The 19,061-nt window shown below is 44.4% G+C and overlaps 1 protein-coding gene and 1 long non-coding RNA gene across 2 annotated transcripts in view; one reads left to right on the top strand and one right to left on the bottom strand.

The window, feature by feature from the left end:
* Positions 1–1,160: 1,160 nt before the first annotated feature.
* Positions 1,161–11,940, bottom strand: LOC115494559 (uncharacterized). Its single transcript, XR_012055388.1, has 3 exons — positions 10,671–11,940; positions 3,394–6,928; positions 1,161–1,812 (listed from the first exon to the last, which is right to left on the bottom strand). It is a non-coding gene; the product is annotated as an uncharacterized lncRNA (long non-coding RNA).
* Positions 11,941–12,008: 68 nt separating this feature from the next.
* HNRNPLL (heterogeneous nuclear ribonucleoprotein L like) overlaps positions 12,009–19,061 on the top strand; it is a 23,818-nt gene continuing 16,765 nt past the window's right edge. Inside the window, exon 1 of the mRNA XM_030269297.4 lies at positions 12,009–12,340. Within this exon, the coding sequence (XP_030125157.4) occupies positions 12,137–12,340 (204 nt within the window). The 5' untranslated portion in view covers positions 12,009–12,136. The remainder of the gene's footprint in view (positions 12,341–19,061) is intronic.

The following is a 19,061-nucleotide window of genomic DNA, read 5'->3' as shown; positions in this document are numbered from 1 at the left end:
AAACTAGAGCAGAAACCAGCTTGCACAAGCCTGAATCCTGCAGGGAACAGTAAGGAGCAATGTCAGCTTCAGGAGCTCAGCAAGGTATTCCAAGAATCTTGCTTCATGACTTTGAGGATTACTCATGGCTCACCTCTGAATGCATCCTGCCCCTCTGCCGCTGGTGAATGGGGGGAGGTGGAGAAAGGGCAGAGCAGGGAACAAGCAAGTCCTGTTCAACATCTCACCACCCTAGATTTCCTTTTTAGTCATTCCTATTTTTAAGAAAGTGGGGTTTTGGGGCCTTGTTCAACACTGAGTTTTGCTTATACTGATGGTCAAATGCAAGCTTCCTTTCATTTTCTCCTCTTTCTTTCCAGAAGAATATTGCAGTACTGGGCCTGAACACACCTGGCATTGGCAGCAGGGCACTTCCACAGCTCAGAAGAGCTCGCTATTCATCTCTGAGACTTTGGTTTCACTTCTCTGCCTTGCAGCTCTGCACACGCAGTTGGGCAGAGCTCACCAGCTCTTTAGTCCTTATCTGCCCTCTCTCACATTTGGAAAATGCAGCAGCCTTTCCCAAGACAAAATGCAAAATGCTGGTGAGGAACAAGGATTTATCTGCTCTAACAGCAGGTATAGAAAAAGTGTGACATGAAGGCAGGTTATGTATCTGGTCCCACTGATCCCGGCTCCTCGACACCAGGCAAGACATTTCTGTTTAGTACAAAAGGCAAACTGGAAAGTCAGCCTGTGAGTGGTCCTGTCTTTCCCCCACCACAAAGCTGGTAAAAAGGTACACTGTGAAAAAGAAATTTGTTGTTGTTGTTGTTTGTTTTGGGTTTTTTGTTTGGTTTTGTTTCATTTTGTTTTTTGTTTAGGGGAGCCATTTAACACACTATCAACTCCTAACACATAATAAAGTTATGAGAAAAATTACAGAGGAGAATTTATTTCCCTGGGATCAGAAGCTTGGAAATTCCAGGAGCCTGCAGGGCAGCTACCATTTTGCACAACAGAAGCAAAGCATTGGATATTATACATGCTTATGCTATTTTTGTACAAATACTTTATTTTTTCAATATAGTTTTCAAAATACTTTGCTTTTTTCCCCCATGCTTTTCTTTAATCCAAAATAAAGTAACTTTGCTTAAAAGGCTACAGTCAACCAAAACTCTGTCTTTATGAGAAGATCTTTTTTTTATTTGGTCATCAGGCAGTTCTGTAATAAATTACATCACTACATTTCCTTCCTTCATTTTGTCTTTATCTTAAATCCAGCTGTGATTTGCAGTTTATTCTGGACACAGAGCAAGACTTGAGGACTCAACTGGTTAAGAAAATAATTTTAAAGGGCAATTCAAGTTTCTGATGTATTGTGCTCACTTATAGGATCCAACTCTGTTCTGACTTACCCAGATCCATAACCTCCATTTTCATCCCAGCTGCCTTCTGCAATAGAACAGGAGAGTGATGTTAATTCTGCTCACCTTGAGACAAATGACATGGTGTGTGTCCTGTGAGGAAACTTGGGACAATACTCCTGGACCAGGTTGCTTGGATCAGATCTCTTGTTTTGGGGAAGCCAGGGTGTTTGTCTCAGCACCATGAAGTGGCGCAGCTTTGCGGGCAGAGGCCAGGAGCTCTCAAGCTGTTACACACCAGTGGCATTTTGATTTGAATGCGACATAGACACTCCAAATGCTGTAATACTTAAGCAATGGCCAGTGGTTACATCTTGCTGTTGCCCAAGAAACTTCCATGTTCAGTAAGAGCAGCAGTGATGTGCCCAGCACTGCAGCTGGAGATGTGATCTGTGCGGGCTGGTTGCTGCACAAACACAGAAAAGAACACAGACATTGCTTCTTACACCCTCCAGCATTACAAGGCTGTAATTAAATCCCTTGTCCCAACACTCTCTGTATAAGCCCGAGGAGATGAGCTGGCACGTGAAGCCTGCATGGAGTTGAAATCAGCAGGCAGAACAAAAGCCGAGACATTCCCCCACCATTTTATTGTCTGTTGGTTGAATGTATCTTCAGCTCTGCTGGGAACTTCCCGGCACATAGGCTTAAAATGGAGCCTCTGCTTTTTTTTTTTTTTTTTTTGCTTCATCTCTTCAGGGGCAAATAGACTGAGCCATTGATTAGGTTATTTTGGGATTGTGGCATGGCACAATTGCTTGCTGTTATTCTGACAGTCATTTCTCAGAAGCCTGTTACGCACATTTTATAGAGCTCTGAAAAACACAGAGATACCCGAGAACATTTTACACAGCATGTTTCTGATGTGCCTTTGTGTGCAAGTTGTTTGTGTCTTGGCAGCAGCCAAAGAGCCATTCGGATGTGTTGGTTGCTATAGTAATTACTTTTCTTGGGAACTAAAATAATAGCTTACAGCTCCTGCAGCTCGCTGCCGTGTAAGCTGCCTTGAACCAGAGACACTTCCATTTTGTTTTGGAGGGGGTTGGGGACTTTCAAGTGTGCTGAGATTCAGACTTTCGTCCCTAGCTTCTGCAGCAAATTTTGAATTTAACCTTTGCAGAGGATGTGCCCCAGGTCTGAAGGCTCCAAAATAAAAGTAGCTTATGAAACAATAGGACATCTTTTCAGCTGCGGTTTCTGATGGGGCGAAGATTTAGATTTGCTTTCCATTTATTGTTACTGAAAGCTGATAGGAGAGGGACTGAGGCTCATGCTGAGACTGCTTTTCAGCGCTAAGGACCCTACAAAACACTGAGTGGGGGGCTCAGAGGAGTTTCAAAAATGCCTAAGCAAGCCAAGCAGAAACATGACAAGGAGGGCATCTCTGCATCATTCAACGTTTTTCTCGTTGGTGAGGTAACTCCTCTATGGACCTGCATCTCTGGAGAGGGCAAGGGGGGTCTCACAGTGGACAAAACAACAGCTGGCAGATGCCATGTCCCCCCTTCCATCTGCAGGCACAGAACATTTCTGAGTGACATTTTAAACTGCAGCTCTGGATGTCTGCTTGAAAGGGCACAGAAGCATTTCCCAGCAGTAGGACAAGCTCGTGGCTCTGGGAAGGTTTTTCAGTTGCTTTGGGCTCCTGGACTGACGAACCAGGGATTTCTGTGCAGCTTGCAGCCAGGTGGGCTGGCACAGCATGGCCCTTCTGGATCAGCCAAGAAAGCAGAAGAGAGGCAGGGGCAAGTGGCACAAGAAGTGGTAAGCCCCATTACCCTCCTGCATCATGAAGCAGCTGCAGGTTTACTGCAGCTCAGACTCTCGGCTCACCTATATAAGGGTCCCAGCACCAGCAACAAGTACCAGTTTGCTTTTTCAGTCAGAGGCCAGCAAAAGGTGGGGAGGATATAAAAAGGGGCCAGAGGTGGGAGCAGGAGGAGCTAGGATGAAAGCACAGAGAAAACAAATAGGGAAAGCATTTTACCTCTCAGTGCTGTCCTAGAAAATTTGCTCTCAGATGTGCACATGGCTGCATTGGCAACTGGCAGGGAGGTGCCAAAGGGAGATTAAAGCATCATCTGCTAAAGGCTGCAAAGGCAAAACAGTTCCTGTTTGAGCAACAGCTACACAGAGATGCAGGGAGGGGGGTGTCTGGGGAAACCACAGGGCAAAACTGGGCCTTCACGTGTGAGGGGGATGTGCTTGGCTTGCAGGCAGCAGGTGATAAGAACTTGCTTCCCACATGTAGATGTGCAGATCTCCCCCCACCCCCTCCCCAATTTAGGCATAGCATACACACAGGTTTTTGCCTACACAGATTTGCAGCTGAAGCACAGTGCTGTACCAAAAGAGCTCATCAGCAGAGAGCTACATGAGCGTCCTCACTGCCCCCAGGTAATGCTGGATAAAGGACCCTTTGCCATGCCCACCTGTTTCTTCTGTTTGAGGCTTGAATTTAACAATACTGCTGCAACTAAAGTTGGGCTTTCTATGGCCTTTTTATGAACCTCTCAGGCTGTTTTCTGCTTTTGTATCAGAAATTTTACCTACATCTTTAGTCCTGGTGGATTGTGGTGTACAAGGACTTAAAATTGTCCTTGAAGCACAGCAGTAGAAACAATATTTAAGACACAAAATTTGAAATGCAAAGGGGGAAAAGAGAGTATTTATCTAGCAAAATGCTTTAGGAAACAAAAAAGTAACTCAAAAGCATGTGGAGATAAAATTTCACAATCAGTCCAGTGTATTACTTGATTCTGTAGATTATTGTCTGTCTTTGAAACATACCACCTGTATTCACAGTGGCCAACACCTGCACTTTTAGCAAAGTAACAAAATTCATTTCTTTACCCACAATGGGTCAGGTGTGGGAAAATCTTGGCTTTCCTTAAACAGGAAATCTGCAGCTGTTGTGGGAACTTCAAATAATAATTGAAAATATGATCCAACTATGAGATACAGATTCAAGTTACCACAAAGTGAACAAAATAGTTCAGACTGATTTAACCATAAAAATATGACTCCTGATTTTTAAGCCATGGCTTAGGGGAGGAACAGGACAGGGCTAATTCATGACTCTTGATTTCTATTGGTCTACAGAATGATGAATGAGAGTATTTCTGGACCACTATATTTTTTCTTTAATTTGGGAGTAAATTTTGTTATTAATTATTTGATATTTGGCATTTGCAATGAGCTGCTAGTGACTTAGAACACATACTTCAGGAAGCCTTGTTATATTAAGAGCAAAAGCTGTAGCTACATTAAAAATTCACGTAGGCTGCATAAACATTTCTCTACTGGAGAAACTGTTTGTGCTAGACAAGTATTTTTGCTGGCATAATAACGATTTATTCTCAGCAGCAACTCTTCTCCAGCAAAGACATCATAAGATGAAAACATAAAAAAAAATCTCAAAAGTTTGCTCTCCTTTATATCATTAAAATTACTTATCTTACATCAGCATATGGCAGGTAGCCTGTCTAAATGTGTGGCAACAGCTGGACAATGCATTAATGCTCCTGGAGTGTGAAAACCTGAAGTGTCACCCTAGAAAGCGTGTCAATGGCACCTTAGGGACACCCTTCAAGTGCAACTTCCTAGCCAAGTCACTGGAGCTCTGAAGGGGCAGCGAAGATGCTCCACAGCCCTTATCTGTATAAACAGCACTTCCTCAGGCAGGGAGGTTGTGCCTGCTGAATGAGTAGTCCTGCATAGATCAGGTGGTGAATTTTGTTGCAATTGCATTAGAGAAAGCTGAAGGCACAGAGATACCTACCATGAATTCACTGAGCCTGATCCTCCACCCCCACCAGAGCGTTGTCAGCTGCAGCTGCCAGCAGCAGCCACGTCATTGTCACAGGTTTAGACACTGTCAGTTAGGGCAAAGCACAAGAGGGAATTTTCTTTTTCTTTTCTTTTCTTTTCTTTTCTTTTCTTTTCTTTTCTTTTCTTTTCTTTTCTTTTCTTTTCTTTTCTTTTCTTTTCTTTTCTTTTCTTTTCTTTTCTTTTCTTTTCTTTTCTTTTCTTTTCTTTTCTTCTCTTTTTCTTTCTCTTTTTCTTTCTCTTTTTCTTTTTTCTTTTTCTTTTTTCTTTTTCTTTTTTCTTTTTTCTTTTTTCTTTTTCTTTTTTCTTTTTTCTTTTTTCTTTTTTTCTTTTTTGTTTTTTTCTTTTTTCTTTTTTCTTTTTTCCTCCTTGTGAAACAGTATTTGGTGAACTCACCTCTTTTGTTACAGTCAAAATCCTCGTGCTTAGTGTCAGGCTCAGGAAGGTGGCAAAAGTCATGCCATAGGGAAATCACAAGGCTATTGCAGCTACTGCAGCTAGCTGGGTGGAATGGTACAAAATGTTTTGTTTGGCTTAAGCCAGCAGAACCTTCTTTGGAGTAGGGAAAAATAGGCAGAGACAACATTTTAGTGCTAATCAATGCAACCAATCCTCATGTACCACATCAAGCACAAGGACATCAGTAAGCAGACCTGCTTTGGTCTTACAAAGTATTCATGCTGTGTAATGTGCATTAAACCACTCTGGGAACTCGAGCAAAGACAAGTTTGTGCTCTGGGGTGTTGCATCTCCAGCCAGCACAAAAGTGGGGAAACCTCTGTACTGTACCCAGCCTCACCCTGTAGACATCCTAGCGTACCAGTCAGATCAAAATCCATCACCAATTTACCTTCCTACCACAGCAAGCAAAACAGTCCAGTGCTGCTACTTCATCCTGAATGGAAAGAGACAAAGGAAATCAAGATTAGAAATAGGAAAAACTCATAGCAGAGGACCTGGCTCCTAGAAATTCTCTTGCTTTGACACTGAGCTTTATGCTTCAGTTAAATTTTCACCATCAAAGAGCAAAATACACACCACCAGAAATCAATTAATTTACGATTTTAGTCAATCATATCCTTTCTGGTAGCTTTTCACAGGTGCTTACCAAATGGTGATTCTGAGAAGCAACCCCTGCTTCACTAATTGAGCACTGAATTTTTAGGAACTGTTGCCTAATGTAAGTACAGAATTGTTACCCCCTTCCTCCTCTGGGGGTGCAACACTCAGGAACAAAAAAATGCTTCAAAAATCTCTTTAAAATGGAGCAGCTGTTTTAAGATAGGGAGGACAGTCTGGGTGTCTGGATACAACTGTCCCCACAGATGGCAGTTCGGGGTGTAAGCAAAGGTCAGAGCTGGCTAAGGGCATGGTTTGTGTCCATGGGACAGGAAGGCTTCCAGCTTCCTCAGCAAGACAAGCTGCCCCAGGTTATTTTGTGTGAGCAGTTCTGAGAGCATTACACTGACAGGTAGCCAGGGCCTCTTACCCCAGCATGCCACGTGGGTCAGTCCTCTTTTCTCTCCATCACCCCGATGTCCTGCTCACTGTGTGTCCACATTTCCTGAGCCAGGAAGCTGTTTGGGCTTCTTTCCAAGCACTTGACCTTGCACAGGGCACAGGCAATGTGTGCAGCACATCCATATGTCACTGGAGGCATCCAACTCTTACACAGATGATGACAATTCAGCAACCTGCCAGCAAAAGGAAGGCATTTCAGAACTGCAGTAATTTTATTCTATAGCTCCAAAGAAGCAAAGCCATCCCTGGATGGGGAAATGAAAGTGCTATTGCAGTGTCTTGAGCAATGAATGGTATCTAGTGCTTATGCAGAGAAAAGTGGTATGAACCAGAGAGAGGAAGTACTGACTAGACGGAGTGGTGGAGTGGTTACACTGTCCATGCAGGCAGGAATGCAGTAACCAGAGAAACCATAAAGGTAAAAAAACAGCCACCACCCACCGAGGGGCCCATGCCTGGATAAAAGCTGTGACACTGGGACTTTTATCTCTGCTGTGGCTGCACTAGTGCAAACAAGTGTAGTGGCTCTTATCTGCTGTATCTCTGCTGCATTCACATCTGAAAAATCCACAGGATAACCCCTCAGGTTTCCCTTTTATCCTTTTAACAGAGGTTAATCACACACACTGTATATAACAAAGAAAAAGAACACAGCATGCAAAGTCAAAAACTATACATAAGGGAAAATGCCAAGATGAAAGTTGCAGAAGCAGACTGATTTTGTCCCCTCGTGCCTTACTTGTGGTGATAAGGACTTTTATTTTACAGCCATGTTCTTGTGGGGCCTCAGCCTCCCTTGGTGACCTGAGCAGGCTGAGCCCAGGTAGCAAAGAGGAGCTCGGCTCTGCTTTCTCCCACTCGGCCAGGGAGCCCAGGCCGTGCCCAGAGCAGCTCCTCAGCTCTTGTTCCTCTGGTAAAGCTGCCTTCTTTTCTTCTGAGTATTTTTCACTGCCTGAGGGAAAGCGCAGCGCTGCCATGTGAGGTGAGCAGCTGCTGTACTGTGCTGCAGGGCCAGAGCAGTGATGTGTAGACAGCTTTTGGCCAGATATGTGCCAGCCATGTACTTTTGTAGCATTTAGAATGCTTACGACTGATTTCACAGATAATGCAATTTTATTTGGCACTCGGTTCTGGTTTTGGGAATTTATGGATTGTGTACTTGGACTGACTGCAGCTGGGTTTCCCCTAGCATGGGAACGTTTTAAAATCATGCTTTTCAGTTGCAATCAAAGGAATTATTAATTTTTTTTTCCAGAAGTACTCACTAGACCAAGTTTATTTAGAGAATTAAACTCAGAGTTATTTGCAGTCTGATGCCAAGTAGCAAGTGGCATTAAGTAGCCTAGAGGAGAGCATGGACAAACTGAAAAGAAAATAATAAAAAAATTAAAACTGAGAAAAAATTTCTAGTTCAGTTTCTCCAGTGTGAAAAATGTATATTTTATGATTGGCTTTTGGCAAATGTTACAATGAATATCATATGTGTGATGTTAGAAAGTTAAGCTGCATTAATTCTCTTAAATAGTGTGTTAAATATAGTTTTAGGTTCCAACATAATGTTAAAATAGAAACTCTGCTATGTGAAAGTTTTTTTTTTAAGGAATGAGGTACTCGCTTTGAGGAACACCTAAATTTTCCAGAGAAGAGGAATTTATGGTTTTCTTATCAGAAGAAGCTAATTTCTTCAGGCCTTGCTCAGACTTGAAGACGCCTTGGGGATTAAAAGAAACAGTTGACATACAACAGACAGAGTTCTTGTTTTAAATAGATTGTATGCATAACATGAAGGATATATGAATATGCAACAGGCTGTTGTTTTTAAGGTTATTCCTTTGTTCACAAGACATGCTTTTCGTGACTGAGTGTCCAAGAGCATATGGAAGTCCGTAATTCTTTGCTTTTTATTGTCTTGTAATTGTCCTAACTCTAAATTTTATTACTCTAATTGTATTACTATTTTATAACCATTTTATTATTATTAAACTTTTGAAAATTTAAAAACCAAGTGATTGGCATTTTTCACATCCAGGTATGCTAGTGTTTTCACCACCCCTCTGCAACCAAGGTAGTGTTACCTTCCAACAGGAGGGTGATCAGTGCACTACTTTCTTTGACTGCTGAGACTAAATTCCAAAGAAGGAACAAAAACTCTGCAAGTGTAATGCTTTAGCATTGTAAGACACATTCCTTGCCACAGTGAACTAATAATGCAATTTAAATTACAGTAAAGGATGTAAGAAAGACAAGGCACAAAAGGAAGAGGAGATAAAGATGTCCTAGTAACAACATGTTTTTCGAAACTATGAGCATAATCATGTGATTTAAATTTACACCAGATTTGGGGAATTTTTTCTATGTTATTGTTCTCCTCTTTCTGCAATTATGTGGTTGTATTTGACTGCGTGGTGGTAAGCAAGTAACACTAATTATTATTCTTCTTGGAGGGTAGTGGACTGAAACCATGAATTCTGTTTATCAGCTCCAGGTAATAAAAATGGTATGAAAATATCTATTTCAGGCAGCTTTAGCATCTTTCTTCTCTCTCTTTTTTTATACAAAAGAAGCAAGTCTGACAAGCAACATGACAGCAAAATCCTTCTGCTGAGTCTGCTGCTCAGACTTACATAATTGGGGTCTATTTCCATATTCCTTCCCTCCTTTCCTCTGCTCAAGGCACAGACAGAAGGAATCTCTGCTCCAAGGCTGCTCACAGTAGCTGAGAGGGGAAGCCTCAGTGCTGCAACTTAAATATTTAAAATATCATAACATCCCCACAGTGGGATAATTAAGTACTGCACTAAGTCAGCAAAGCAGGGTCTGCTGCTCGGTGACACTGGAGCCCATATGCTGCACAGAAGCAGGGCGAAACTTTTCTGTTTCAGGGAACACTGAGCAACTAAGAATTTGGTCAAACAGTATGTCATTTTCACATTTCCAGAACAGCAGTTCTAAAAACATGCAGGAAAGAAAATTTAATTATTAAAGAAAATCTGATTATTGCAGTGTTCCAATGCAATTTTCTGACTCTGGTACATTCTGTGATTTCCCAGGCTGTTATTTTTTGCAGTGTTATGGTGAAACTGTCTGCTAAAATCCCAAGGCCCTATCACACAAAACTAATTTACTAGAAATGTTATCTGGCAAATGAGCATTTTTGTCCATTGCAGAAATTTCAGTGGTGTATTTGGAAAGAAGTGCCAAGAAAAGAAAGCTTCATGTTCACAGATGGCATGTTCCTCATTGACTGTTTCAACCACATGAGATGTGTGCACAGCTCCAGCCCTGTGGGCTGTGTGCTTTCAGAGTTGCAAGGGTTGGTGTTTGGTTTTTTTGGGTTTTGTTTTGTTTTGTTAAAAATAAAAATAGGTACAAGTATAAAAAATACTGAAAGGAAAACACAAACTAAAAAACAAGACCAAAGAGAAAACAAGAACATGAGAAACACAGCAAGTTGAATTAAATCAGATGTGTGTGCGCACAGGGGAGATGAGCTGAGAGATGCAAATTCAGATCATGCCAGGCAGAACTGGGGAACTGAACCTCCTCCAACTTCTTGGAGGAGTGCCTTTATTACTGAGTTTCAGGATAACTGAAAATGAGTAAACAGCACACCATTTCCTTTCCTTCCTAGCTCAGAAAGCTTACAAGCACCATTTCAGATTGAACAACGCTTTATCTGATACAAGTGGGGAGGGTTTACTTTTTCCCCACACAAACAGCAAAGGAAGAAGCAAATAATATTTACTTTGGCTGTCTTCTGAATTGTTTCCCTCCCTCTTATTTGGCTGCTCAACTGAAAAAACAATCCTATACCCATTCTCCATTGATCTACTTCCAGCAGGGTTCCACTCTACATCCCTCTGGTTTGGCAGCCACAGAAACAAATTCAATTAGGAAGTCTTGTAAGCCACTTACTACATTGGAAGGCTTCTCACTCTGCTTCCACCGATGAGGAAGCCTTCTCTTGGACTAAGTGGTGAGACACAGACTGTGTTTGCAGGGTGGTTTGCAAGAGGGGTAGAAAATCGGCCAAGAGGCTGCACTCAGAGGGTCCTGACCAATGTTTTTAATTCAGGGTGGCAGCCTGTTGCAAGTAGGGTCTCCCTGAGATTGCCACTGGGCTCCACGCGGTCCATCTTCACAACGACTTGGGTGATGGATTTGAAAGCGCCCGCACCCAGGTTGCTGATTCCACTAAACGGAGAGGCTAGGACAACCTGCTCTGTGAGGAAAGACTGACGGAGCTATATCTTATCTCCCTGGAGGAGAGAAGGCTTGGAGGCAGGAGGCTAATCTCAATATACCAGAGTGCTGCAGAGTGCAGGCTCTCCTCACAAAGGGCCACATGGAGAAAACAAGGCACAAGATAAATTTTCTTTAACATGAGAACAACCAATGACTGAAACGCAGGGATGTGGGGGCAGAGTCCCTGTCACAGGAGGTTTCCAAGCTGCCAGGGCGCTCTACAATCTCATCTAGGCTGCCTCCCACAAAAGTTGGACCAATGATCTGTACAGCTCCCTTCCAGCCTGGGCTGTTCCACGCTTCTGTGATTCTGTGCAGACAGGCAGGGGCTTCTGTAGCCATGTGCACCCACATAGCTGTGAAGAAGGAAGCAGACCAGCCCTGCCATTTGCCAGCAGACTTGCAGGCACGACAGTGCCGGCTGCCCAGGCAGGTCTGCAGCTCACCCAGCTCGCAGCGAGCACGCCAAGGGCGCTGCTGGCTCCCACCGCCGGACATCGCGCCCCATCGGCCACCTGAGCCAGCACCAGCTTCTCGCTCGGGGCCGAGGGCCAGCTGTGGATGGTAGGAGCGGTCTCACGGCTCTCCGAGGCCCCTGAGACCTCGCTAACTCCCGCTGCCGTGGCCCTCGCAGCCGGGACACGCCGGCCGCGCCGCTCGGGGCGGACCGCAGCGCCTGGATCCGCGTCCCGCGCTGCCCCATCAGCCGGGGGCTCTAGGAAGGAGACAAAGGCGGCGGGGACGGCCGGAGGCGGTGATCGGCCGGGAAGAGGCGCGGGCCGGGGGCGCGGGGCGGGCACTGAGGGACCCTCAGCTCGCCCCCGCCGCCTCGCCCGGCCAAGCCCTCAGGCACGGCAGCGAGGGGCGGGGCCGAGGCGGCCCCACAGCGCGGTGACGGGCGCGTTCCTGTCCAATCGAACAGCGCTGTTTTCTGATAGACAAGCGTACTGACCAATCGCCGCGGCGCGCCAGTTCCCTCCTCGGCGTGGAGCCAATCGCGGCGCTGCGGCGGGCGGGGAGGCGGGGCCGCGTGCGGGGGCCGGCACACAGAGCATCGCTCGGGCTCGGTGCTGCCGCCGGCTCCGTCCCCGCTCCCGCGTCGCCTCCCGCGCCGGCCGCCCTTCCCTCCCGCGGACATGTCATCGCCGTCGTCCGGAGAGCGGTACGAGGAGGAGGAGGAGGAGGAGGAAGACGGCGCCTACGAGAGCCAGGCCAAGCGGCTGAAGCCCAGCGCCGCTGCCGAGGAGGGCGAGATCGAGTACAGCGGCGCGGAGGAGAGCGACGGCCGGCGGGACAAGCCCCCCGCATCGCGCGGCGGCGGCGGCGGCTTCTCGGGCGGGGTGAGGGACGAGGGGCCGGCGGGCGGGGGGCGGCTCCCCTCAGGCTGCCGGCAGGGGGAGGGAACCCGCCCCGCCCCGCCCCTACCGCGACCGCCGCCGCCGCTCCCGGGGCAGGGGCCGCGCTCGGGGAGCGGCGGGGGTCCCGCGGCCGCCAGGCCTTCCCGGCACCGGGGCCCTCTGCCGCTTCCCAGGCATGGAGGCGCTTCCGGCGGAGTGGGAATGGCGGGGCTCGGGGCCGGCTCCCGGCTCCGCTCCGCGCTGCCCGCCGCCGGCCTGCGCTCGTTCCTCGGCGCCCCGGGCACGGGCTGGCCGGCACCTGAGGGCGGCTGGGGTGCGGGATGTGGCTCTGGGCTCCGCGGGCAGCTGGGTGCCTGCCGGGCTATCGCCATCGCAAGTTTTGTGCCGGCCCTGTTGCTGAGCGTCACTATAGAAACACCGAGCGGGCGGCGGCGGGGGATGGAACCGCGGCCGAGGGTTTCTTTCATCCTCCCTTCCACCTTTGTGTCTGGCACCACGCGGAGATAAGGGTGGTCTTAAACCATTGCCTTCCTTTAAAATTAATTTCTAATTCTTCGTTCTCCCTACCTCACAGATACGACTATGAGCACCATGGTTCACTGTGGTTTTTTTTTTGTTTTTGTTGTTTTTTTTTTTTTTTGTTGTTTTTTTTTTTTTCTGCTACGTACCTTTTTCTCGTGAATTTGCATCTAAGTATCAAGGTAGTCCTTGACCCACAAGAGACTTTTCTGTCTGCTGTTTGATTCCTTATCTAACTAATAGTCCGTCTGATTGCGACCGTTTTTTTTTCTTGATGGCTCGCTCTGTTTCTTACTTGAATAAGCCAAGTCAAGAAAACATTGATTTAATGTCAAAGCTTGAAATTTGGAATACCCGTTTTGTGATTTGTTGATATGAACTTGCTTATCACAGGGATGAGTTAATGAGGGAGCATTTGCTGTTACCATTTCTCCATCAGTTAAATCTATTGCAAGAGAAGGTGCCTGGTAAATTTGTCGTGATTTAACCCTCTCCTGCAACCAAGCACTGCACAGATGACTCCTGCCCGGGCTGATGGGGGAGGGAATCAAAAGGGTACAAGTGAGGAAAATCCTGCTCTCCTTTCTTCTTCCCCCACTTTATATGCTGAGCAGGATTTCATAGGGTCTGGGATATCCTTTGGGTCACCTGGGGTGACTGTCTTGGCTGTGCTGACATGTGGACCTGCAGGAGAACCAGAGAAAGCCTTGATTCTTGCTCAGCACAAAGGAAAACCTCTGTATTATCAACACTGTTTCGAGCACGTATCCAAAATACAGCCCATACTACTGTGGAGAAAATTAATCTTACCCCAGCCCAAAACAGCACATTATTACAAAAGTTTCCTGAAAAACTGTAACAAAATAAATTTCCGGAGAGAACTGTTTTTACGCTCAAGTTTCTTGTGACAGAGTATCATCTCTCTTGCAGTCAAGACTTAGTAATGTGCTCTGTCTTAAAGCCCAGTGCTGAAAGAATCCTTATACTTGCTTAAGTTATCCGGAAAGTTTGTCGTGTAGGAGAGCTAAATGCCATACAGTGAGTGTTTCAAGTAGAAAGGAGATTCTGCTTTTGCCTTTCCTCTTTTCTGCACTTTTATGAAATCAACTAGTTACTATATTTCTGTTTTTCCTTCTTTCTGGGTTCTGGCTCAGAGTGTCTTCATAATGTCTCAATATCTCAGTTTATCCAAGTTTACTCTTCCTGGTAATGGGAGCATGGTGTATGTAACTTCACCTTTTGGATCTCAAGTATGGCATGTGCTGAGGCTTGTGAGTAAAGAAACTGAAACAAATGTGCAGCAAGTCCAGAACATGAGGGGTTTTCAGCACCTGCTTGTGTCATTGACAATTTATTAGCAAAGCTGTATTCACAGATTCAGTGTTGGAAAGGCAGGAGCTGTCTTGATGTTGGAAATTAAACTGATTTCTTAAGCATAAGCCGTTACATCAAAGGAGATATGAAAAGTGAATGAACAAGTGCTTTTGTTAGTAATTTTATGTGAAGCTTTTAATAGCAAAATGCCAACTTCTGTTAAGTCGAGTTAGTTAATGTGAATTTTCATGGTTTTTTTCTCTCAAACAGATACAAAAATGTGCAGGAAACTTATGTATTCTGTGACGTATCTTATTCATTCCTCTGCAGGGAAATGTTCTCAGCTTATAAAAGTTGTATGTGGATGAGACATACAAGATGAAGGTAGGCTGAGAGGAGGGAAGAAGTGAAAGTGTCCTGGATTCCTCAGAAGAGAGCAGAAACATAAGTAGGAGGAACTACAGTGAATGGGGAATTAGGAGGATAAATGGGAAATGATCATGACATGATGATAGGAAATGGATGATCAGGGTAAAGAGTGAAATGAGTCTGGCAGCCTTATGATTTGTTGGGTGTTAGGGTTTTTTAAAATTATTTTTTATTTTATTTTATTTTTCCTTCACATATGCACCAAAATATCAGTGACCTGTACACTCATATGGGATATATGCCCTTGTATAAAAGCTCTTTTGTGCTAGGACTCCTCTGGCAGGTTGGTGGGATCAGGGATCATCCTCCTGGGCTGTATTTATTATTGTGGTAGTTTCCTGTGCTGGGATTGTTGCATTTGGTTGAAGAAGCCCTTTGTGCCTCTATTTTTTTGTTTTGTTTTGTGTCTTTTGTTGTGGGGCTTGTTTTGACTTGATTGTTTGAAAAGGGTGCCTAGAAATCTCTATGTGAGAGCCAGAAGGAATCCAACATTTATTTTGCTCTTTGTTTTCCTCTGTTTCCCACTTGTGGGGACACTTCTCATAAACCAGAGGTGTACCCTCTCCTTTATGGATCATGTCCAGGCTGAGGAGCCAGGAGAGCCAGGAACAGACCAGGATGTTGACCAGGGAAGGAGCAAGATGTGTTCCTGCAGAAGTATTCAGTGGGAGAGAGTGATTTGGAAGAATGACCTTTACAAAAGCAGTGTTAAGTGGTCGTGAAGCCCTGTCAGAGGAATCAGAATTCCATTGTAGCAGAGGGTCAGGACACCGGGATAATGTCGGCTGAGAGCTGTGTTTAAGGAAATTTTGAGGGCCTTTTCAGCTCCATCACCTTTCTCTCCCTTAAATGCGGGTTTTATGGATTAATGTCATACCTAGAGCACCTGTAGCATTCTCGTCCCTCACTGTCTCTGACATACCTGCTCCTAAGCATTCTTGTGAAGTCAGGAAGATCTGTTACCCTATTCTTACAGTTGAGGAAGTGAGATGTGGTGTCTGAATGCACAAACAGAGCTATCAGCTGCTGCAAGGTAAAGCAGGGATGTGATCTTGCAGCTTCTCAGCCACTCTGTTGAAACCTCCTGGGTGCTAAATGGAAAGCAGCTCTCCTTGCAACTCAGTTGCTTCATGTCTAACACAGGCAGTGTGGAAACAGCAGCTAAATGCAATGAGTTCAGATCTTCTCCTGTTTTGCAGTGACTTGTCCATTTCTTCAATGAGCTCCATCCTAGAAGCTGGTTTTGAGTAAATGTAAATCATCTTCCCTCCTTTGTCCTTCAAAAAGGAAAACCTAAAACATTACCTTCAGGCTGGTTCTTCTTCCAGTATCTCAGGCCCAATCTCCTGATGATGTTGTGTTGTGTAGGGTTTTGTTTTGGGATGGTGTTTGCTTGGTTTCATTTATTTATTTACATATTTTTAAGCATATTCAGATTGTCATGAGCAGAGAGGAAAACACAATATACTGTTTCAGTTGAAAGAGACTTGGGACAATGATATGTTCCAAATACCTGACCATTTCAGGTCAGAAGGGGTCATAGTGGGGGGGTATTCTTTCTGTGGCAGTTGAAATCATCGAAAGGACACAGTGGTAGAGATGCATTAAACAAAGAGAAATGATACTTGAAGTCCTCATCTAATACAAAACTAAATTGTCAGGTAACCTTCCAGGGTATGGGGTGTGATTAATCTTAACCCTGTTCTTCTTCATAGCCCTGCCCCCCAGGCCCTTAAACCAACCAACAACTAAAAAAGCACAAATCCAGGGTATACAAAACTGATACATTCTTCCACTGCTGTGGAACCATAATTTAGTCTTGTCTGCTTGATTCTTCTGAGACACTTCCCCCACACACCACCAGTTCTGTTGTATTGTAAAACAAATTACAGACCAGTTAAGAGGGATGCAGAGAGAGGAGAAAGTTGAGAGTGAATAAGGTAATCTGAAAGGTGAGAAACTAAATAAGAGTATATTTAGGTACTTGGCAGAGGGAATATGAAGGAGAAATGCCATCCTTTTGCAGTGAGGGGAGAAAAGAGAGATGGAGGAGGTAAATAGTGAAAGACAAAGAAGCAGATGCTCAAAAAAAGGTAATATGGGCTAATATGAGTATACTGACTGGAAAAAGGATAAAGGACACATTTTTGTGCAAACACTTGGTGAGAAAATTCTAATCTGGAGTTGATGAGCAAGATGGGCATCGGCCTACAGCACATGATGACTTTCTTCCTTTTTGGGATGGCAAACTGTAGTTAGTTGGCAAGAAACCATTGATATATTTCAAATGTTGTCGAGAGGTATGTAGGTCACCAAAAAATGGATGTTAAAATGCCACAGCTGTTCTTTGAAGCTGCTTCTGTTGCAGTCTTAGGTATGTGAAGTCACTTGTTAGTACTTCATCTGCTTGGATATGTCAGTGCTTCCCTTTGTGCCTTAGTTTCATTTCAGGGTAAGGATTTTTATGCTCCTGGTTTCTTTCTTGGGGAAAATCTTTTCTGTCCTTGTTACTGGTCTTGAGCAGGAAGTCTGTTCCATTATCTATTTAAATTAACTGCATTTTCTGTCCAGCCTAATGATTCCTCAAGAAATAATTTTTGAGCTTTCAAATCCACTTAAGGTATATCTTAATGGTACAGTACATAGGCTACTCTGTTCTCCTGGCTTTGGTGGAGTGCAAGTGCGGCGTTGGAGTTTTGCATGGGGCTTTTGTGTTCTTGTGGGAGCTGAGTTACTGAAAGACTCCTTTGTAGGCAGAGAAATACTGGTGGCTGTTAGTCAGTGTGTGAGCAGATGCTTTGATGTAACCTTTGTCTGCATGCCAACTGCAGCACATATAGCTTTCAAGATACAGTAGCTGTGAGATCTTGGTCAAAATCCTGCATTGTTCTTCTCTGGGGAGAAATTCCAGCGGCAGTTGGATGAGCTGTGAATTTTCTGACCTTAGCTGCACACTTTACACTCTGCAGACACGTTTGATTTTTCATATGGTCTCGTGGTTTTATTTCTCCTAGAGGAAATCCAGGGTCATTCTAGATTTGCTTGATACTGCAGCTTTGTAACTGCAGAACTTGTTTGACAATAGTTTGTGTGTCTGCCCTTTGTGAAGACTTTCCTTGCACCCAAGTATCTACCTGTGGCACATGTCCCCACCGCTCACCAGCCCATGTGCTCTGTGAGCAGCAGTTTGAAGGGACTGATTCGTGCTTGGCTCTTGTGCTGCCGTTCACTGTTGCTGGCTGGAGGCTATTGGAGTAAAGCCAGAGACCCTCTGATTTGGCCACCTCAGTGGTTTTATGTGAATAAAAGTGGTTCTGAAATTCCCTGTAGTTAAGTCCTCAAGATCATGGCAGGTGGCTGAGATATCACTTGTTTGTGTTTGGGGTTTTTTTATGGGGGTGCATGGGTTGTTTTCCTGTCTTTGTTTTAGCGGAGTTCTTTGGGTTTTTTTTATTCCATGCTTCTCAAACTTCTGATCAGGTTGCTATGATGGCAGTTTTTTTGTTCTTTCTAAATCTCTTGCTAAATCTTGCTAAAAGAATGCCTTCTGTATGATGTTTTGGGAGAAGGAAATTGGGATTGGAAAGCTAAATGTTGCTTTAATGATAACAGAAAGCAAAATTTGTATTTGTTGATACTCTGCAGAATTGCAGACACCTGTACATGTTCATGTAACTCACGGATAATGGATTTGAAGATGCAAAAGTCTTAATTTTTGAGAGAATTTGTACTATTAGAAAGATTTGTATCTACTAATACTTGCTAGTAGATAAAAATACAAAGGAATGTGCATAACAAAGAAGGAACTGAAACCAAACCAAAAGTTTGAGCTGGGAAGGGGAGGGAGAGCAAAATACTCTTCTGAGTATCCATTCTCTGAAAAGCTTGATGTGATTTATGCAGATATTAGTTCAAAAAGGTAGTGAGTAGCAAGTACTAAGTTGCTGGTAACTATTCCTTGTGGTGAGTCTGCTTCAATGAGCAAATCATTGCTTGTGTTCACCATGTGATTAGACAGAAATAATATTGGATGGGATTTCTCAAGTATATTAAAGAAACCTAAAAGGAAATGCATCTCCCTGGCACTAACTGGGGTCTTAATATAGTAGCAAGTATGCAGGGCAATGAATAATTGATGTAATCGGTTTTGATTGTTCTGTAGACTGTAAGTAAAGTAAAGGTGCCTGTAATTTCAACATCTTAGAGTAATAGGGTTTGCAGGAAAAAGTGGTAGTTATTGTTAGTTTTCTCTTGAAGATTTCCTCAGGTGCTTTTTTCAGCTTTGAAAAGTGTGTATGTGGCTTAAGAACATATAAGCTGAAAATAAAATCTCTCTGTGGTTCTGTTCTTCTGCAATTGCCTAAGCATTTGCAGTTCAAAGTATTAACCTTTCGTGACTACTTTGATCACTGCTCCTGCAGTACACAGGAGCTGATTGATT

Source organism: Taeniopygia guttata, chromosome 3, assembly GCF_048771995.1.
Source record: "Taeniopygia guttata chromosome 3, bTaeGut7.mat, whole genome shotgun sequence".
NCBI classification, from domain to species: Eukaryota; Metazoa; Chordata; class Aves; order Passeriformes; family Estrildidae; genus Taeniopygia; species Taeniopygia guttata.
Note: the sequence above shows the minus strand (reverse complement) of the source record. Positions and strands in the feature narration are given on the sequence as shown.